General features: G+C 42.9%; 1 protein-coding gene across 1 annotated transcript in view; it reads left to right on the top strand.

Annotated features, from left to right (window-relative positions):
• The window catches only part of HYDIN (HYDIN axonemal central pair apparatus protein), a 389,934-nt gene extending 374,168 nt beyond the window's left edge, over positions 1–15,766 (top strand). The window contains exons 84-86 of the mRNA XM_061172597.1: positions 3,765–3,995; positions 13,252–13,476; positions 15,075–15,766. Coding sequence (XP_061028580.1) covers positions 3,765–3,995; positions 13,252–13,476; positions 15,075–15,557 — 939 coding nt within the window. The 3' untranslated portion in view covers positions 15,558–15,766. The remainder of the gene's footprint in view (positions 1–3,764; positions 3,996–13,251; positions 13,477–15,074) is intronic.
• The last annotated feature ends 7,232 nt before the right edge of the window (positions 15,767–22,998 follow it).

The following is a 22,998-nucleotide window of genomic DNA, read 5'->3' as shown; positions in this document are numbered from 1 at the left end:
TCGTCAATTGAACAAGCATCTCTTGAGCACATGCGCCATATGCTATACTATGTGCTGGTAATGCAGCAATGATCAAAGATAGGCACAGTCTCTGTTCTCCTGGAACACACAGTCTGGTGGAGGGAGATGGACATTCATCAGATAATTGCACTATGAATGCATAATTACAAAATGGCCTAAGTGCTGTAAGAAAAGGAGCATATGGGTCAGGGGCTCACTGAGAGGTCAGGGCTGAAGAGAACTATAGAGGAATTACCCGCTTACAGGTAGTACTTGAAGCCAGGATGGAGGGTGGAACCACCGAGGGAAAGGTCTCAAAGTGAAAAAATAGCACGTGAGCACAAAGAAGTGGCAAGAATAAAAGGAAATAATAACAAGTACTGGCAAGGGCGTGCAGAACATGAATCCTTCATGCAGTGCTGGTGGGAGTGTAAATAGTGCAGCTGCTTTAGAAGACAGTCAGGCAGTTCCTCAAATGGATAAACATAGAGTTACCATAGAATTCAGCAATTTATACCCAAAATAGGCGAACACATACGTCCACACAAAAACCTGTACATAAATGTTCATAGCATCATTATTCATAAAAGCCAAAAAATGGAAACAACCTAAATTTCCATCAACTAGTGAATGGATAAATACAATGGAATATTATTTGGCAATAAAAAGTAATGGGAACAAAGTACTGATTCATGCAACACTGAAATGAACGCTGAAAACATTATGCTAAGTGAACGAAGTCAGTCACAAATGGCCACATATTATATGATTTTGTTTAAATGAAATGTCCAGAATAGGCAAATCTATAGGAACAGAAAGTAGACTAGTGGTGCGTAGAACTATAAGGGATGGATTAGGGGGAAGTGGGAATGATTGTTACTGGGGACAGGGCTTCTTTTGGGGGTGGTGAAAATGTTCTAAAATTGAGTGTGGGGATGGTTGGATCACTTTGTGAATATATTAAAAAAGCACTAAATTGTACACTTTAAATGGGTGAATTGTACAGCATGTGAATTGTATCTCAATATAGCTGAAAGGAAATATGAGACATAAAATATATATCAAGAAGTTCTAATACCCATCTAATAGGAGCTCCCGAAACAGAAAAACAAGATAATAAAAGGAAGAAAATACTCTACGAAATAATTGAAGAAAAAAATGTCCAGAGCTATTTGACGAAGTCTGAGTCTTCTAATTGAAGGAACCCACCAAGTTGCCAACGAAGGTGAATGAAAAACAGACTCACATCTAAGTACATGAGAAGAAAATTTCAGAAAACTGGGATAAAAGAGAAAGTCTTAAATGATTCTAGAGAAAATAGATGGAAGTAATATTCACAATAACATCAGATTTCTCATGGCCACACTGAATACCAAAAGCAATAGGGTAAGCTATTCAAACTGTTTAGAATGACTTTCAATTTTGAATGCTTTTTCCAGACAAGACTATCGTGAGAGCAAAATAAAGACACTTTTAAACATGCAAAGACTCAAAGTAACCAACCCATATACACAATCCCTATCTGAAAGAAGTGCTACAAAATTAAAATTTTTTCTTTTTTTCTTTTTTAATTTGTAAACAATTTATGTTTATGTTAACAGATACAATGGAAAATATGAAACATTAATTCTAATTAGCAAAATGATTCCTCTTGTAAATGAATCCAAGAGGAAAGTACAAAGATACAATGAACAAAGAATCAAAATTAAATTGATAGGTAATTTCAAATAATTGTTGAGAAGAAATCTGAAATTAATATTTCATATGACCTCAATATAGGAAATAGCAAGGGGAGAGATAAAATAAGGCAATGAAAAAATTTTCTTTCGTTTGGAAGCAAATGGGGAGATAAGAGATTTTCTCATTCATAGAGAAGGGTAGGGAGAGAATTAGAGCTATTAGTAAACTATAGGTATGAACAGAAAAATACCAGTAAATATATTTATTAAAATACAAGTGAAGGGACTTCCCTGGTGGCGCAGTGGTTGAGAATCCGCCTGCCAATGCAGAGGACACGGGATCGATCCCTGGTCCCGGGAAGATCCCACATGCCGCAGAGCAACTAAGCCCGTGCGCCACAATTACTGAGCCTGCGCTCTAGAGTCTGTGCGCCTAGAGCCCGTGCTCTGCAACAAGAGAAGCCACTGCAACAAGAAGCCCGCGCACCGCAACGAAGAGTAGCCCTGGCTTGCCACAACTAGAGAAAGCCCATGCACAGCAATGAAGACCCAATGCAGCCAAAAATAAAAATAAATAAATTTATTTTTAAAAATTTAAAAAATAAAAAATAAATAAAATACAAGTAAAATTTTGGGTAAAAATGACAACAAACCCAGATCACAGGATCTCTTTACAGTAACATATATACTGAAATGAACAATAACAACCTAAAAGTGTTTTGAAAGTCAAAAATACTTTTGCTTCCGGTTACGTTGGAGTAAGTAGACCCTCACCATAAACAACCATGAAACTGGACAAAATATCTGAGGTAACTCTTCTTAGGCATCGGACAACAGGCAGCACAATACTGCAATCCATCAGAGAGAAGAGAAACTTATGAGTCCTGTGATTGTCCTCTCTGGCTTGGGACAATTTCCTGACTGCTGTGTTGTCAGCTCTAGAGCAACTACTAAAAATCTATTATTTAAAAATATAGGTAAGAAGCCAGTAGAGGAAATAAAATATATTACAAAAGATTACACATTGATCCAAAAGAAGGCAGGAAAGTAGCAAGCAAGGAATGAAAAAATAAGAGACAAATGGAAAAGAAATAGCAAAAGGGCTGACTTCAACCCAAACACATAAATGATTGCTTTAAATGTAAAAGACTAAACACTCCAATTAAAATACAGAGGGTATCAGAGCACTCTGAATTTAAAGACAGGAAGAGATTGAAAGTAAAAAGGCAGGTTTGTAAAGAACTATTACCACCTATTGTAATAAGATAAACAACTCAAGGTATTAAAAAAAGCAAAAAACTGGAGTAGACTCTATGTCACAGAAGTAAATATGTGAATGACCAAGAAGCACATGAGAAAATGCTCAACATCATCAGTCATCCAGGGAAAGAACTGAAAAAGGGGAGCAGCTTATCAACAGGTCAGACACAGGGGTGAGGGGACAAGGCACTGCAGTTACAAGTGTGAGCTCTGGAGTCAGGCCAACCTGGGTTCCAAACCTGGTTCTGATACTACTCTGCATGTGACCCTGGGCAAGATAATAACTTGCTAAGCCCGTTTGCTCATGTTTAGAAAAACCGGTGAGGGGAATAGTAATGTTGCCTACAAATTGTATGAATTAAATAAGTACTTCCAGTGCCTAGTACACAGTAATCAAGTGTTAGATGCTATCATTATCATTATTATTATTATTAATATTATTAACTATTCCAGCAGCAGCAGGAATTGGAGTGAAGCCCACCACAACATGAACCTCTTGAGGTCTTGCTTGTTCTCCAGGGCCACTCAGCTGCCCCCACTGGGGACACCTTCATCTTCAGCACTAGACAGTGCTGCTCTAGCCTCTCCTAAAGCAACCCAGGCTCCTTCATGCTCTCTCACCTGGGAGAAGCCAGAGCGGAATACCTGAAGAGAAGGGCTGGCTGGCAGGGTTCACAGGGGCTGGGAGGGCCTGTGTCAGCCTGGTCCCTGTGCTTCATGCGTCCACGCCCTGCGAACAGGGAGAAGGCTCCTGTAGACGGCGGAGGACCCTGGGCTAACCCCTCTGCTCTGCCCCACTTCCTCCCACTCTCTCTGTGAACCCAGGTGATCTTCCGAAACGAGGTGACCAACGAGTTCCTATACTACACGGTGAGTTTCAGGGTCATCCCTTCAGGCGTCATCAAAACCATCGAGATGGTGAGCCCTGTCCGGCAGAGCACATCGGCCTCCATAAAGGTGGAGAACCCCCTGCCCTACTCGGTGACCTTCTCCACGGAATGCAGGGTGCCTGACATCAGCCTGCCCTCCCAGTTTGTGGTGCCGGCCAACTCTGAGGTATGGCCCTGCCTGCCAGGGGCTCCCCGCCCCCGTATCTGTGCTGGAGGCTCTGCCCAGGGGGCCTCTGGATCCACGTTCTGCATCCCGTAGTTGGGCCAGCCTTGGCGGTGGTCGGGAGGGCAGGGGATGATCGACTGATCGACCACGCTCCTGTTCTCTCCTTTCCTCTGCTGCCCAAGTCCTCACGTAAACCAGGACCACATAGAGCTTTGGTTCAGGCATGTAAAAGGGACTTGTCTCTATTACGTGTTTGTTTGCCTTGCTCAAATTTAAAATATTCTTCTTCTTTTTCCGAATTACATAAGTCACATAGAATATATGTGGTGAAAAGGACAGCAAGGGACACATAATAGTGTATCAAGTGTACAACACACACACACACATTTGTCTATGTGCTTGTTTATGCACAGACCACTTCAGGGAGGTGGCGCAAGAAGGCTTTGACAGTGGTTGGGCAGACATGGCCCAGAGTTACGAACTGGTGGGAAGATAAATGCTCTTTTCATCAGTTTGTCACTCCAAACTCTCACTGTCCGGATTCCATCAAAATCTCTTCTGTTTCCCCAACTTCAGCCCACCTGGCCTGTTCCCTGCACTCCCACTCTGTCTCTTCCTTCACTTTCAGAATCTAGTTATCTGTTTTGTTCTTCAGAGAGAGTCTCCATGCCCTTTATTTTATTGTATTTTTATATTTTTCACTGTGAACTATACAGAAAAGTATATAAAACATACATATACATATATGTATGTGTACATATAAACATGTATATGCATGCAAACATGTTTGTTTAAACAAAAAATTATGAAATAAATATCTGTTAAACCAATACCCAGGCCAAGAAATAAAAAATTGCCACCTCCCCAGACACCCCTCTCTCCCGCACTCCTAAAAGTTACCACTATCCTTATTTTGTAATGATCATGTCTTGCTTTTAAGCAATATAGTTTAGTTTTGCCTGTTTTTGAACTTTATGCAAAAGAAATCATACTATGTACATTCTGTAATGTTTTATTTCTTTCGCTCAGAGTTGTGAATTGTGACGGTCCTCCATGCCGTTGCCCACAGCTGAGGTTCATTCATCCTCACCGCTGTAGACTATCCTAAATGACTAGACCACAATTTAGATATCCATCCTACTATGGCCAGACATTTGTGTTGGTTTCAACATTTGGCTATCGTGGAAAATGCTGCTATGGTTCTTTTTGCACAAGCGCCCTCTTGATGCACATGCGCCTGTATTTCTCCACACTGTACACCCGGGAGTGGAATCCCTGGGTCATAGGGTGTGCCTGCCTCTAACTGCCAATCAGTAGATAACTGCCAATCAGCAATGCGAGTTCACCAACCCTTGGTATTGTCAGAATTTTTTAAAGTTTACCAATCTGATAGACTCCTAATAAACTGATAACTCCCTTTTTACATACAGATTGATTTTAGTTGGGTAACAGTCTGTGTAGGAGATTTGCCTCTGTGTTCATGAATGAGAATGGACCACAGTTTTCCTTCCTCATACTCTTTAAGAGTCCAGTTTGGGTGTCACTTTTGCTAATTTTCTTGCTTTCTCAATTCTGTGAAAGAGTTTATAAAAGATTGAAATGATGTCTTCTTTGAACTCACTGGTGAAGCCACTGAGGCCTGGTGTTTTCTTTGTGGGAAGATTGTCTACTACTGATTTAATTCTTTCAGTGGGTTATTGGACTATTTAGATGTTCTGTTTCTTCCTGAGTCAGTAATAAGAGCACTTCCATTTCATCGATATAGTGAAAATATTGGTATAACATTGTTACTATCCTCTTATTACCTTTTTTTTTTGTTTTTTGATTTTTTTGGGGTACTCAAAAAAGCCTCATTTTTTTAAAATTAATTTTTATTGGAGTATAGTTGCTTTACAGTGTTGTGTTAGTTTCTGCTGTACAGTAAAGTGAATTAGCTATACGTATACGTATATCCCCTTTTGGATTTCCTTCCCATTTACGTCACCACAGAGCATCGAGCAGAGTTCCCTGTGCTATACCGTAGGTTCTCATTAATTATCTATTGTATACATAGTAGTGTAAGTGTATATATGTCAATCCCAATCTCCCAATTCATCCCACTCCCCCACCCCCGGTATCCATACATCCGTTCTCTACATCTGTGTCTCTATTTCTGCTTTGCAAATAAGTTCATCTGTATCATTTTTCCAGATTCCACAAATAAGTGATATTATACGATATTTGTTTTCCTCTTTCTGACTTACTTCACTCAGTCTCTAGGTCCATCCATGTCTCTGCAAATTGCACAATTCCGTTCCTTTTTATGGCTGAGTAATATTCAGTTGTATATATGTACCACATCTTCTTTATCCATTCTTCTGTTGATGGACATTTAGGTTGCTTCCATGTCCTGGCTATTGTTAATAGTGCTGCAATGCATATTGGGGTGCATGTATCTTTTTGAATGGTTTTCTCTGGGTATATGCCTAGGAGTGGGATTGCTGGATCATATGGTAGCTCTATTTTTAGTTTTTTAAGGAACCTCCATACTGTTCTCCATAGTGGCTGTATCAGTTTACATCCCCACCAACAGTGCAAGAGGGTTCCCTTTTCTCCACACCCTCTCCAGCATTTATTGTTTGTAGAGTGTTTGATAATGGCCATTCTGACCGGCGTGAGGTGATACCTCATTGTAGTTTTGATTTGCATTTCTCTAATGATTAGTGATGTTGAGCATCTTTTTGTGTGTTTGTTGGCCATCTGTTTGTCTTCTTTGGAGAAATGTCTGTTTAGGTCTTCCACCCATTCTTCGACTGAGTTGTTTGTTTTTCTTGATATTGAGCTGCATGAGCTGTTTGTATATTTTGGAGATTAATCCCTTGTCGGTTGCTTTGCTTGCAAATATTTTCTCCCATTCTGAGGGTTGTCTTCTCGTTTTGTTTATGGTTTCCTTTGCTGTGCAAAAGCTTTTAAGTTTAATTAGGTCCCATTTGTTTATTTTTGTTTTTATTTTCACTACTCTAGGAGGTGGGTCAGAAAAGATCTTGCTGTGATTTATGTCAAAGAGTGTTCTGCCTATGTTTTCGTCTAAGAGTATTATAGTGTCCAGCCTTACTTTTAGGTCTTTAATCTATTTTGAGTTTATTTTTGTGTATGGTGTTAGGAGGTGTTCTGATTTCATTCTTTTACATGTAGCTGTCCAGTTTTCCCAGCACCACTTATTGAAGAGACTGTCAAAAAAAGCTTCATTTTTAATTTAGCTTTCTGACTCTGTGCTTTTGCCTTCAATACTTTCTCAACGATTTTCTTCTCCTCAATAAGGAGAGCATGTTTGATCCTGTCACTGACACATTTAGCACACAGGGAGCTACCAGAGGCCCGGCTGGCGTGTTTTTTCATTTTAGACAACTTCATAAGAACTTTAGGTCTCACAGCACGAATCTTATTACCTTTTTATGTGACATCCCCTTTTCATTTCTAATATTGGTTATTATGCCTTCTCTCTTTGTTTCTTGATCAACCTTGCTAGAGGTTTCTCAACTTTTTTTTTTTTTTTTTTTTTCCCCAAAAAAAGCATCTTTGGGCTTCGTTGTTACGCTCTATTGTATGGTTGCTTTCTAGTTGATTGATTTCCACTCTTATCTTTGTTATTCCCTTCCTTCTGCTTCCTTTGGGTTAGTGTTGCTTTAACTAATTTCAAAGATAAACGCTTAGGGAATTAACTTGTAGTCTTCTTTATTTTCTAATATATACACTTAAGATTATAAATCTCCCTCTAGGTACTGCTTTAGCTGCAGCATACAAGTTTTTATATTTATATGTAGTATTTTTTATCATTAAGTTCAAAAGTGTTCTAATTTTCACTATTATTAATACTTCTTTTTTGACTCCTGGTTTATTAGAAGTTTCTTAATTTCCAAAGATGTGGATTTTTCTAGTTACCACGTTTTAAAATTATTTTGTGGTCAGAGAATATATTCCATATTATTTCAGTACTCTAGAATTTTTTTAGACATGCTCTATGGCCCAATATAGTCTTTTTTTAAAATCCTCCATCTCTTTTTGAAAAGAATGTATTTGCTGTTTTGTTGTTCAGTTTTCTTTAGCCTTACTGATAGTTTTGTCTGCTTGTTTGATCAGTTTTAGGAGAGTATATTAACATATACTACTATGATTGTGGATATGTCTGTTTATCTTTGTAGTTCTGTCATGTTTTGCTTTATGTATATACTTTGAAGCTATATTACTAGTTAAATAAAAATTATATCTTTCTGGTGACTTGAAACTCTTTTCATTATACAGTGATCTTCTTTGTCTCTAGTAACACTTTTTGCCTTAAAATCTATTTTGTCTAATATTAATATAGGTTTCTTTTGGTTAGCATTTGCATGATGTGGGTTTTTTTTAATCATCACACTTTCAATCTTTCTCTATCTGTATAATCTAAACGTGTCTCTTATAAACAGTGTACAGATGAGATGGATTTGGTTTTTTAACCCAGTCTAGCAAGGCTTCCTTTTCACTTGAGCATTCACACCATTTATATTGAGTGTAAATAGTGACGTATTCAGGTGTACATGCAAATCTGTACTTTCTGTTTATCTTATCTGTTCTATGTTTTCTTTTTCTCTGTTTTGTAGTGATCTCTTCCTGGCATGTCTTCATTGTCTATAGCAATATTATTCTGCTCATCATTCACCTTTTTTATTCCTTTTCTGTTGTTCATTCTAACTTTTTCCATGCTTTTAGAAGGAAAAGGTGGCCCTGGATACCTTTTGTAGCTTCACATAACTAAGATTCTCTCTTCTGTTGTTACCACAAATATTTTTTAAAATACAGCTTTGTACTTTTTAGGGTTTTTTTTCTTTTTTCTCCCCACCTTTATCTGAGCTTTATCTTTCCTTTGCCCTCAGTGTCTCAGTCACAGTCAAATAGATTCTACTCTCAGAGGTTTCTCTCGGCACAAGGTTTTGTCTTAGAAGGGAGTTTAAGTAACTTGGTTTTAAGCTGCCCCACGTCACCCAATCTTATTGTGACATGTTTGCAGTTAGCGATAAACTAGAGCCTGAGATCATCCTTCCAGCTTAGGCTGCTGTTGTCAGTTGTCCTGTCAAGTTTCCCAGGTTGAGTGGGACCCTCAATCTAGGGTGATTCTCTGGCTCTCAGACTGATGTTCCTTTGCTCTCTCTCCCACTCCTCCCAGACAGTGGCTTACTTACACCAGTCTCATGGCTGTGAGTAATCAGCCCTACTCACCCATCTTTTGGAGTTGGTAGCTTATCTTTTCACTTAGTTATGTTATAGATGTTGTCGTTAAGCTGGTTGGTCTGAGTGTTTTGTGGGGGATTTGGGAAGACTGTGCAGCGGCTGCTGCTATCATCTTGCTCAAAACCTGGAACTGGTTTTAATGTATGACGTGAGGCAAGAGTCATGTTTCCTTTTTCTCCAAGTGAATATAAATCATCTCAGACTGTGTTACTACAAAGACCATCTTTTCCGCACTGATTTACACGGCCATTTGTGAAATAAATCAAGTGTCCATATATGCATGGATCTGTTCTAGGTTTCCTATAATATAATAATGACTCAGTTTCTGAACTTGTACCAATGCCACGGCACCCTAATTATTACAGTTTTATAGTATAGTTTGATATATGGCCAAGCAAGCAATCACTCTAGCTTTATATTAAGACTTAATAATCTCTTATATTCTTTTTTTTCAAGAGTACCTTGGCAAGAATAGCATTGCATTTTTGGCCCTTTGCATTTCCATATATATTTTTAAATCAGCTTGTCAAGTTCCTTAAAAAAAAAAAAACAAAACTCTATTGGGATTTTGATTGGGATTAAATTAAGTCTATAGATTATTTTAAGAATGTATAAGTTTTCTGGGGTATTCCCTGGTGGTCCAGTGGTTAAGACTCCACGCTTTCACTGTCAAGGGCCTGGGTTCAATCCCTGGTCGGGGAATTAAGATCCCACAAGCTGCGTGGTGCGGAAGGAAAAAAAAAAAAAGAATGTATAAGTTTTCTGTTGATCCATAACAAATTATTCCAAAACTCAGCAACTTAAAACAACAGACATTTATTACCTACACAGTTTCTGAGGATCAGGAATCTAAGAGCAGCCGCCTAACCGGGTGGTTTTGGCTCAGGGGCTTTCATGAGGATGTCAGTTGTCAGCCAGGACTCTAGGCATCCCTAGGCTTGACTGGGGCTGGATAATCTGCTTCCAAACTCACTCACGTGGTTGGTTCTTGGAAAGGTCCTAGTTCCTTGCTGGCTGTTAGCTGGAGGCTTCAGTTCCTCACCATGTGGCCTCTCCCGCGAGCTGCTTTCAACGAGGCAGCTCACGTACCTTAGAGTGAGTGATCTAAAAGAAAGTGAGGGGACTTCCCTGGTGGCGCAGTGGTTAAGAATCCGCCTGCCAATGTAGGGGACACGGGTTTGATCCTGGGCCGGGAAGATCCCACATGCCACGGAGCGACTAGGCCCATGCGCCACAACTACTGAGCCCGCACACCACAACTACTGAGCCCGCGTACCACAACTACTGAAGCCTGCATGCCTAGAGCCCGTGCTCTGCAGCAAGAGAAGCCACCGCAATAAGAAGCCCGTGCACTGCAACAAAGAGTAGCCCCCGCTCGCCGCAACTCGAGAATAGCCTGCACGCAGCAACGAAGACCCAACACAGCCAAAAAAATAAAAAATAAAAAAAATAAAATAAAGTGAGGCAGCAAAGAAGAAAGAGGGTGCACAAGACAGAAACCACAGTCTTTTCCTCTTAATCTCAGAAGTGACACGCCATCTCTTCTGCCACATACTTGTGGTCACATAGACCAACCTGGTTCAGTGTGGGAGAGGACTATACAAGGGTGTGAATACCAGGAAGTGGGGGTTACTGGGGGCCATCTTGGAGCCTGTCTGTCATAGGGGAGAATATGAATCTTTATAGTATTGAGATTTCCAACCCATGAGCAAATCTCCATTAAGCCTTCTTTAATTTCTCTCAATAATATGTTTTTTGTTTTCTATGTAGAGGCTTTATTCATCTTTTGTTAGATTTATTTCTAGGTTTTGTATATTTTGATGCTATTATAAATAGCATCTTTTTAAAATTTCATATTCTAAATATTTGTTGCAATCATTTAGAAATATAACTGATTTTTGTATATCACCTTTTACCCAAACATCTTATAAATAAAATTCACTTAATAATAATTTAAATTGTAGATTCTTGTATTTTGTACATGTACAATCATATCATCCGTAAGTAATTACAATTTTGTTTCTTCCGTTCTAAACCTTTTCCTTTAAGTACGTTTTCATGCCTCATAGGGCTATCTAGGACCTCCAGAACAATGTTGACCAGAAAGGCAACAGAAGGCATTGTCTTGCTCCTGATCTTGAAGGGAAAGCTTTCAAAGTTTCACTATTTATTATGATGTTTGTTTTGGGTTTCTTATAGGTACCCTTTATCAGATTAAGGATATCTCCTATTCCTAGTTTGCTAAGAGCTTTTTTAAAAACACTATGAATGGATGTTGAGTTTTATCAAATACTTTTACTGCATCTATTGAGATGCTCATTTGATTGTTTTCCTTTTAGTTTGTTAATGTGGCAACTGATTGGTTTTTCCAGTGTTAAACCAATTCATTCATGGAGTAAGCCCAACTTAGTCATGTAGTATTCTCTTTTTTATATGTTGCTGGGTCAGTTGGATAACATTTTTATTAGACATTTTGTATATATGTTCAGTAGGGAAACTGGCATCCAATTTTCCTTTCTCCTTGTTGGATTCTGATGTCAAGATTACGTTAGTTGAGGTAGGTTTCCTCTTTTTCTTTTCTCTGGAAGAACTTGTGGAATATTAGATTGGTAGAACTTAAAATGATCTGGAATTTTGTTAAGGGAAATTTTTTTTTTACTATTGATTAAATATCTTTAATGGTTATAGGACTATATGGGTTTGCTTTATCTTTTTGAGTCTGTTTCTGTAATTTATATTTGTTTATACATTTGTCCATTTTCATCCAAATTTTTTTAATTGTGGTAAGATCATGTAAATTTTTGTACTGTATTCTCTGTTAAACATCTACAATAATTTTAGTGATATCCTCTTTATTTTATTGTTCAGTAAGAAGTTTTCTTTTGTTTTTTTTTTAATAAATTTTATTTTTGGCTGCGTTGGGTCTTCGTTGCTGCGTGCGGGCTTTCTCTAGTTGTGGCGAGCGGGGGCTACTCTTCGTTGCAGTGCGCGGGCTTCTCATCGCGGTGGCTTCTCTTGTTGCGGAGCACGGGCTGTAGGTACACGGGCTTCAGTAGTTGTGGCTCGCGGGCTTAGCTGCTCCGTGGCATGTGGGATCTTCCCAGACCAGGGCTCAAACCATGTCCCCTGCATTGGCAGGCAGATTCTTAACCACTGCGCCACCAGGGAAGCCCAGAAGTAGTTTTTTTACAAAAAAAAACAATACCCACTCATGATAAAAACAAAATTTTAACCCTACAAAAGTACATGAAATAGAAAGTAAAAGTCCCCACAGTCCCATTTCCCCCACCCTAAGATAACTACTGGTAACAATTCGACATACCCTTGTCTCTTTTCTGTACATATATAGACATAATCTTCTCCACAAAAATAAGCTCATATACATTTCTAGAGCTTTATATACATTTCTAGAACCTTCTTTCTCCCACTTAAAATATTACCAACACCTTTTATTTCAATGCTTAGAGCTTTGCCTCTTCCTTTGTAATGGCTACATAATATTCCACTGAAGTGAATAAACAATACTTTATTTACCCAATCTCTTACTGCTAATGCATTTGAATTGTTTCCCTTGTTTTGCTATTATAAGCAGTACTCCTTGGTTCTTGTTTTGTTTTGCTTTGGATGATAATAGAGGAAGGAGAAAGCCTCCCCCAAATGATGATAGAACCCAGGAAACTGTTCAGAGATTGGCTATGAGCAAAGAAAGAACTGCCTGACCTTCAGCCCTCCTGCTCCTCCAGCCCACCCACCCCCATCTCCATAATTATGCTTCTCAAGAGAGGATCCAGTACCTATTTTTAGATTCAAAGAGATTCCAGATATAGAAATACCCAGACTAGGGAAAGGTAGAAGGGGTCCAGAGGAGGAAAAGTGGGCTGGTTTGGACAGAGGTTCCCCAGGCTCAAGATCAGTATGAGCATCTGCTACCAACCTGCTGTGAGGTCACCCGGGGGCAGAGGATGGGTCAGACGTTCAGCATCACAGGAGCCTTTGTCTTCTCTTGCAGGGCACATTCTCATTTGAGTTCCAGCCCTTGAAAGCTGGAGAAACCTTCGGGAAACTAACACTGCACAACAGTGATTTGGGTTACTACCCATATGAGCTCAGTTTGAAGACCACGCCAGCACTGCCTGAAAAGCCTGTCCACTTCCAGGCTGTTCTTGGCAGCGGCCAGAGCATCTTTGCCAAGTTCACCAATTACGCCCGGCAGAAGACAGAATACTACTGCAGGGTGAGCAGCCCCTGCCTCACCCTCTGCCCTTTGCTTTCCAGAAGTCTGGGCTCCAAAATAATGGGAGGGGGACACGGGGGGTGCAGAAATGTGAAACTCAGACTCAGGTGCTTTATCTAGTTGGAAACTCCCAGCTAGAAACAAAGAGTACCAGGCCTGGGTTCTTCCTCACAGACTTTCTAACATAACAAGCTGGGGTTGGGGTAGGGGGAGTTTTGCTTCCCACAACATAGTCAGTGGTCAGTACAGTGAGACAATAGAGCTTAGTGGTCATGAGTATCAGCTGTGGAATCCAACAGACCTGGATTTGAATCCTGGCTTCACCGTTTACTCTTTGTATGAATAGTTTACTAACACTCTAACAGGATAGCTGTCAGGATTTTAAAATAGGTATATAAAACTAATCCTGGCCCATAGTAAGTGTTCCATATATGTTACCTATTAAATCAGTGTGAATATAGGATTAACTACTGAAACAGAAAGCCCCACAAACCAACAAAATAGTAGTTTATTCCCCTCTCAAATAGCAGTGTGGGCATAAGCAGTTCGGGCTGGAATGGCAGCTCCATGACATCAGGCACCCAGACCCTTCTTTCCTGATGCTCTTCCCTCTATAGGGAGTTGCTTCAGTCCACACAGACCAAGATGGTTTACTGTGACATCCACATTGCAGCCAGCTACCTGGGGAAAATGGGGAAGCTGCACACATCACTTCCACTCACATTCCATTGAAGAAAACTTCATATGACCACACCCAGCAACAAGGGGAGCTAGGAGTGTAGCCTTACACTTGGTGGCCGTGTGCCCGGTTAACATCAGAGTCCCATGGACATGGTCACAAGGCATAGGCTCTATTTTTAACTGAGGTATAGTTGATGTACAGTGTTTTATAAGTTTCAGGTGTACAACGTAGTGATTCACGATTTTTAAAGAGGCATAGGCTCTTGATCATCCCCATCCGTCAGGAGAAGCCTGGTTATTCTGTAGTAACAAACAGCCCCCATATCTCAGTGGCTTAAAACAACAAAGGTTTGCCTCCCGTTCGTGCTTCTCTATCCAGGGAGGGTCAGCAGGGAACTCTGCTCATCACAGCCACTCGGGGATCCAGGCTGAGGGGCAACCACTATCTCAGATGTTTCCAGTCATAGCAGCAGAGGGGTGAAAAGACCCCAGAGGGACTTGCTCTGGCAAATAAATGCTCTAGTGTGGAAGGGACGCCTTGCACTTCTACTCTCAACTTACTGTCCAGAACTAGTCCCACCCATCCACGAGGAGCCAGAATCTCCACTCCTCCAGGTGCAGTGGAAGGAAAGAAGCACGGGATACGGGGGAGCAGCACCCAGGACCACCACCCATCTCATCCCGCTGGGTGTCTATCTGATATCTCTTGGCCTTGGTTTCTTTGTAGTAAAACGGGGATAGACTAGTAACACCTACTCTTCAAGGGAGTTTTAAGGGCACAGCTTTTGTACGACCTGCCCGTCCTCACGCAAGCGTAGGTTGCTCATGTCGGAGGGTGGGGGGCTGGGGACGGACCTGAACTGCTGGTTTGCTCTTCAGCGTCCTGGGTGAGCCGAGCGCGTTTGTTCCCCTTTCAGACCGACTGTCCAGACTTCCACACGGAAAAGGTCATCTACGCAGCCCCCGGGGTGCAGGGCGGCACCGAGGTGAGTGTGGAGGTGTACTTCGAGCCCAGCCGCCTGGGCGAGAGCAAGGGCATCCTGAGCCTGTCATCGCTCATGGGCGGCGAGTACATCATCCCCCTCTTCGGAGTGGCTCTGCCCCCCAAGCCGCAAGGCCCCTTCCTGATCCGAGCCGGGTACAGCATAGTCATCCCCTTCAAGAACGTCTTCTACCACCCGGTCACCTTCTCCTGCACGGTGGAGAACCCGGCCTTCTCCGTCCGCGCCGTAGACTCCGTGAAGCCCAAGAAGATCAACAACATCACGGTCTACTTTGGAGGAAACCCATCAGGCAGCAAAACGCCCATCACCAGTAAGCTGATTGTAGCCTGCCCTCCCGGCGAAGGCAGCGACACTGGAATTAAATGGGTTTATTACCTGAAGGGGATCACCCTGTAGTGGGAACCAGGGTCCGCGGCATCATGGAAAAGCCATCTCCTCAGCCTTAATACCTATGTGTTGTTCTAGCCCTGCGAAGAATAGAGAAAATAATCAGAATTCTAAAGGTACTGTTTTATCCTCCAATTCAATTACAGGGGCACTTATTTCTACATTATATGAATTCCAAATACCTGTATGAAATATAGATATTCCACATTAAACATGGTAACTACACGAAACAGAGCTATATTTTACTTGGCAAGGGCAAGTCTCTTCATTTAGTTTCTTAATATATCTCCAAAGCCCAAGCACTATGTACTAATGCTCACGTTTAATAAGACGACACAGGTCTTACACTCATGACCTTCTATCATACAGCACTTAGCAGTGTATGACTCTGGGGCCCCGCAGTTTCTTTGTAAAACCCACGGCTTTTTAAAGCCATGACTCTACTTTGACGTGGTATTTTATTCTGCTTTCACATAAAAGTCAAATAAGTCACTATTTTCAAAGCAATGAGCAGATACATTAGGGCAGTTATTGCAGGGACAGAGGTCGGGATGCTCCCTCCGTCTCTGAATCCCAGATCTGTTTCCCACAGAAAGTTCTCGCTGAAGGCCAGGTCCCAGAGAGATGCTAATAGACACCCCAGTTCCCCACCCCAGCCCCGTGCACAGCACTCAGCCTATTCTGGTCCAGACCTAATTCTGGTCCAGACCCCACCTCCCCAAATACTGATTTAATCCGTCTGGGGAGGGACATGGCATCATTTCTTTTCAGCTTGTGTGGCAGGGTTGAGAACCAGTGCCACAGATCAAAACCCACCTGGCCATTAATGGTGCAACCAGTCAGGAATCTACTTCTAGAGAGAGGACCACGTCCCAGTGTCATATATTTTAAACTGCAGCCGTTTTGTGCGCGCATAAAGGGTGACGTTCTAAGTTGGTGCCTTTCTTCAGAAGGAAAGCACCGTGGAAGCCCCACCTCCAAGGAGAAGAGGGCATGTGCAGACTCTCCCCCGGGGCCTGCAGTGGTATTAGTAGAGCCACTTACCTGTTGGCACCGCCTGTTGAAATAAAGGTGGTTAAAGACTGGCCCTGGAGTGGACTTGCTTCTGCACAAATGCACACACTCACCTATGCCTGAGGGTCCCCGCCGTCCACCTCCTGCCCTCTCCTCATCCCCTCCAGCCTACCTGCAAGAGAAGATGGAGGCAAAAAAGAAGATGGCCATTTGGGAATGGATGCTCCAAAGAGGTGGCGCTCAAAAATGATCCCTGGGGGGCTTCCCTGGTGGCGCAGTGGTTGAGAATCTGCCTGCCAATGCAGGGGACACGGGTTCGAGCCCTGGTCTGGGAAGATCCCACATGTCGTGGAGCAGCTAGGCCCGTGAGCCACAACTACTGAGCCTGCGCATCTGGAGCCTGTGCTCCGCAACTAGAGGCCATGATAGTGAGAGGCCCGCGCACCGCGATGAAGAGTGGCCCCCGCTCGCCGCAGCTGGAGAAAGCCCTCACACAGAAACGAAGACCCAACACAGCCAAAAATAAATTAATAAATTAATAAATTTAAAAAAAAAAAACGTTTAAAAAAAAATGATCCCTGGGGACTTCCCTGGTGGCACAGTGGTTGGGGGTCCGTCTGCCGGTGCTGGGGGCATGGGTTCGAGCCCTGGTCTGGGGGGATCCCACATGCCGTGGAGCAACTAAGCCCGTGAGCCACAACCACTGAAGCCCACGCGCCTAAGAGCCCGTGCTCCGCGGTGGGAGAGGCCACTGCAATGAGAGGCCTCAGCTCGCCACAACTTAGAGAGGGCCCGCGCGCAGCAACGAAGATCCATTGCAGCCAAAAATAAATAACATAAATAAATTTATTAAAAAAAAAAAGATCCCTGGACCTGCAGCCTCAGCATTGCCTGGGAATTTATTAAAAATGCAAATTCTCAGGGCCCACCCCAGACCTATTGAGTCAGAAACTCCAGGGGTGTGGCCCAGCAACCTGTGTTTTAACAAGACCTTATAGCTACTAGAGGTGTTTTTTCTGTTTTGTTTTTTTTCTTTAACATCTTTATTGGAGTATAATTGCTTTACAATGGTGTGTGTTTAATGGACAGATTCTTCCATCTCTTTGTACCTCCCGCCGCCCCTCAGCCCATTACACTTGACACACAGCTAGTACCAAATGAAGCCTGTCCTAAAGCATCTGCAGACGCACACTTAATAGTTCATTTTTGTAGCCACTAAAGACCCTGCTGATAGGAATAAAGACAAAGAACAAGAAGACAGATACGCCCAGTGATTAAACGAGCAAACAACGCACTAAGCAGCAAACTGAGAGGGCACAGAGCCCAACGAGCTAGTCCTCTGGCAAATACACGGAGTCTGAAGAAACCGCTGGTTCTCAAATTTAGTATCTATCAGAATCGCCCCAAGGACTTGCTAAACCACAGACTGCTGGGCCACCCTCAGAGGGCCTGATTTAGTAGGTTTGGGCGGGCCCGAGAATTCGCCTTTCTGCCAAGTCCTGGGCGATGTTTGCTGCTGACCTGAAGCCACTGCCTCCTCACATCAGCATCACGTGGGAACGTGCTAGGAATGCAGGCTCTCAGGCCCGGCCCCAGACCTACTAGTCAGAAGCTGCATTTTAATGACATCTCCAGGGGGTTTGTGTGCACACTGCAGTGCAGAGCGCTGCTTTAAAGGCGCCAGCAGAACTTGAGACTTTGCTGAATCCACAGCCCTAACGCTCTTCATTAGAGCCCTGGAGAGGAGTCTCACCAACTCTGCTTTCAGCCGAAGTGAATGAAATGGTTGCCCACCCCCCAAAGTCCCTCCTCCCACCCACTCCCCAGAGGCAGAGCTGGGGGGAGGGGAGCAATTGGCCCACCACCACCTTCTTCTAAACGGGTACCTTTTCAACACTTGTAAACCTAGTATGATAAACAATCGTTAAGACTGCAGGAAAGACGGAGGAAGCCGTGCAGAAGTTGCCTAAAACACCCACGGTCACAGTTGGAGCGTGATGAGACTCAAGATTCCTCTAACTGGGACTTCCCTGGTGGCGCAGTGGTTAGGAATCCGCCTGCCAGTGCAGGAGACACGGGTTCGAGCCCTGGTCCGGGAAGATCCCACATGCCACGGAGCAACTAAGCCCGTGCACCACAACTACTGAGCCTGCGCTCTAGAGCCCGCAAGCCTCAACTGCTGAGCCTGCATGCCACAACTACTGAAGCCCGCGCACCTAGAAGTCTGTGCTCCGCAACAAGAGAAGCCACTGCAATGAGAAGCCCGCGCACCGCAACAAAGAGTAGCCCCCGCTCGCCGCAACTAGAGAAAGCCCGTGCGCAGCAACGAAGACCCAACACAGCCAAAAATTAATTAATTAATTAAAAAAAAAAAAAGATTCCTCTAACTGTGAAGGTCAGGACTCAGATATGTTCCCTTGAGGCTGCAGGGCTCCAGCCGCCACTCCAGACACTGGCTGCTACAGAAACTGGCCACTTCCCACCACCTGCAAAATGGTGCCCTTAGATGGCCAGGGGCAACTCCCCTCCTTCAGCCCTGCTCCAGCTCCCCCCAAGCCACTGAGTCTAGAGCACAAGCCTCAGGCCTGGAGTGAGGAGGCAGACCGGCCTCCCTGGGACCAAGCACCCAGCTCAGACCCTGCCCCAGCATGAACCCCCTTCCAGGATGACTTGAGATGGGGTACATCGCTTTTCTATAGGTGGTTCTTATGTTTCCTTGGCCTCAAAAAAGGCAATGACAAAATCGTTTCATATTGGCAAGTTTGGAATGGCAGAGTGGCTCAACAAAGAGCTGAAGGGGAGGCTTGGTGAAAACAAGCATCCTGACGAAAGCTAGTGGAAGTTACATTTGAAAGAACGCATTCTCAGCAAAGGAAACCAGGAGACATCTCACTGGGGGGGTGTTCAGAAAATATCAGGGCCCAGGTGGCACAATTCCAGAGACCATTGTGCACGGAAAACAATGTGAATGAGGCCCCCTGACACTGTTCGACACAGAGGCCCTGGTGAGTGTGGCATCCTAAGTCTAACCACTTCTTTGGGCGAGTCCTGCCTCAGGTCAGAGGTGATTGATTATACTGTGACGTCATGAGGGCCTGCTGGATCTGAAGAAATCCCAAGTTTGGGATCTCCCAAACCTCTCATACCCTCAACATGTTGCCCTGACACTCCAGCAAAATCACACTGCTGTTGGAGAAACTGCTTTGTGCAATTCAAGATTCAGATGCAGTTTCTTACAGTGTCACCAGCACCCTCCTGCAACAATGCCCATAAGTTATGTAACACCAACAAGGCCTCATCACACATATGTGCAGATGAGTTATAACTGTGAAGTGATGGCCACTGTGCAACCAGACATACTAATTATCCACTAGTCTGGAAGAGTCTGAGCATGGCAGGCCCGGCCACCAGGGAAAGAGAAGAAGTGAGCACATAGAGAAGGCAATGGTGGCCCTTGGGCTTTATTCTCAGTACCAACGCCAGTCCAATTATGCATAAATAACTTTAACTAGTTGACATTTTCCAAGACGTCAGAAAAAAAAAATAACAGTTATTTTCAGGAACTTCTGAACTAAAGGTAGGACAAAGCATTGGTTTCAGCCTTGAATGAAAAACTGATTTCTTAGCAACCTAGGCCAGAATGTGATTTCAGAAGAAAAGAGTTCCTTCTGGTAAAAAAAACATTTCCTTACTGTTTCAATTATTAAAAAACTGTATCACATTATGACCCATGGGAAATTCAGTTCACCTTTAAGAAAAAGCCAAACCAAACAGCAAAAGAAACAGATGAAATATTATATTAGATATGGATCTAGTGGAAATGAATACACACTAGAGAAATAGATACAAATCATTACCATTGATTTTTTTTTATGCATTGTTTTACCTCAACCATCATCAAAATTCTAAAGACATAAACTTTGCAAGACATTTAGAAATGTCCTTATCAGTGCTACTTGGTATCAAGGTAAGGGGAGGAACCTATTAAGCAATACATTTTCTTCTGGAGATGAATCTATATTTGGGGCAGTTTTCAGGTTGTTGGTGCACCCACCTTCATTTGTCAGATTGTGTTGGCAAGGGTTTTAAAAGCTGTGAAAACCCCACCAGTAAAGGAAAGCACATTTTTCACAGATTTTTCTAGACATAATTCCTCCATGACTTGCTGAGTTTGGGGATCGCTCCTGTATTTGTTTTCTATGGCTGCATAACAAATTATCACAAATCTAGCAGCTTAAAACAACACAAATGTCTTATCTCAGTTGCCATGGGTCAGGAGTCCAAAATGTACTAAATTGGGTTCTTGGCTCAGGCTCCCGCAGGCTGAAATCAATATGCCAGCCAGCTGCATCCTCATCTGGAGGCTCAGCTGGGGAAAGATTATCTTCCAAACTCCCTCAGTGTGTTGACAATATTCATTTCCTGGCAGCCATTGCACTGACGTATCATTTTCTTGGCAACTGACAACAGGGGATCAATTTTAGCAATGAAAGACCACTCTCAGGTCCTTACCAAGTGATCCATCATAGACAGTTCACTGTTGTTATTATCAACTCCTCAGGGCCAGCAGGAGAATATCTCTCCCATTAAAAATCTCTCCTAACTTCTTTTAAGGCCTCTACTGATTAGGTCAGGCCCACCCAGGATAATCTCCCTTTTTAGTAACTCAAAGTCAAGTGATTAGGGACATTAATTAGATCTGCAAAATATCTTCTATATAACATGACAATTGTTAGAATGACAGTCCATCATATTTACAAGACTTAATCACAGTTGAAGGGAGGGGATTGCACAGGGTGTGTAGCAAAAAGGGTGGGACTCTTAGGGACCATCTTCGAATTCTATGTACCATAGCCCCTCACTTGTGTCCCATAGATTCTGATCTGTTGATTGAGGATAACACTCCATTTTCAAGACTGTTACAAGCTTTACATGACTGCTTTTCACTCATTAGAAAAAAGTACAACCAGTGTTATTTCATATTGTTAAAAAAAAAAGAAACAGGCCCCAAATTGATTCACTTGTGCTAAACCCACATCAGCAAACCAAGACTTAATATCTAACCTACTTGTAGTTTCAGCTTCTCCCAGCAATATGACCTTTACCTAGTTAATCTGGAATTACCTGATCAGCTCTGGTGAAGTAATCTGCATGATAAACACCCCCCTTCTCCAAAGGAAGGTGACATGCCTCAAACAATCTACTTCATTCCTAGCTGCCACCCCCTTCTGCCTATAAAAGCCTTCCATTTTGTTGAGCTCCTTGAAGCTCCTGGCTGCTAAATGGGATGCTGCCAGAGTCATGAATTGTTAAGTAAAACCAATTAGATCCTCAAATTTACTCAGCTGAATTTTGTTTTTTAACAATATTAATCCTCATTGGGTTCCACTGTGGTATTATAGCTTTGTCCTAAGTCCCTGTCCACTGCGGAAGCTTATGATAAGGAACTCTGATGCATCTCCCTGTTACTGCATCTTTAGCCACACTGCATCCATAAAGTGCTTTTTAAATTTTTATCACACAGCTTCAACTTCTGTTCCACCATTTAGTGTGAAACTTCAAAGCACTTGGAGGGGCCGTTTTATAGTGGATCCACCTGGAGACCTGCAATCAACACATTTGGGGCTTCTGCTGTCTGTAACCCAGGCCTCCAGGATATCAGAGCATGATAAACACATCCTGAGTCCCAAATGGTGGGGTGACAGCCACTGTTGGTACCTGAGATTTTAGATGGTAGGCAGATAGTTCTGTTTTTAATTGCAATTTATATGTTTTAAAAAAATGTATCACTACTCAAACCCATGTTTTGAAGGCATAAGCAAGGCTAAAGTACGAATTTAAGATTTTTTTTAAGTGAGTTGATTAGAACGTACTTTTAAAATAACAGTACAAGTGGCTAGGACATAGCGAAAATCAAGATGGTGTTACTCCAATGCGGGAAACATTGGCATATGAGATATTGACTGGTGACTAAGTAGTGAATGAACTAGCAGATTCAGTAAGTATAGAATAAATTATCCTAAGCGAGTCAGGATCCAGGAGCCCCTTCGTTCTCACGAACATCTACAGAAGCCCACCAAGTGCCAAACCTACCACGTGCGGGCAGTTGACTGCATGGAATACAGGCCCCATTAAGCAGGTGTCAAACCAGACTCAGACTGTTGGGGTCGAAAGCTGGAGTGTGAGGGGAGAAGGTGAAGCCTTGTGGGGCGTGGCCAAACCCCCTGCAGGTGCGTGCGGGGGCGTGACTGGAGAGGGGCGGGTCCTAGCGGCGGAAGGCGGAAGCTGCTGCAGAGTCACGTGATCCAAGTAACATGGCTGCTGCCCTTTAAGAACTGCAGTGCGTGGTTCAAGTGGGACTCCTGACCGGTTGGGCGGTCGGGGGCCGGTGTGCGGAGACGGGGACCCGGCCCCGGTTACGAGGCGGCGCGCGGCG

Source organism: Eubalaena glacialis, chromosome 18, assembly GCF_028564815.1.
Source record: "Eubalaena glacialis isolate mEubGla1 chromosome 18, mEubGla1.1.hap2.+ XY, whole genome shotgun sequence".
Classification (NCBI taxonomy): Eukaryota; Metazoa; Chordata; class Mammalia; order Artiodactyla; family Balaenidae; genus Eubalaena; species Eubalaena glacialis.
Note: the sequence above shows the minus strand (reverse complement) of the source record. Positions and strands in the feature narration are given on the sequence as shown.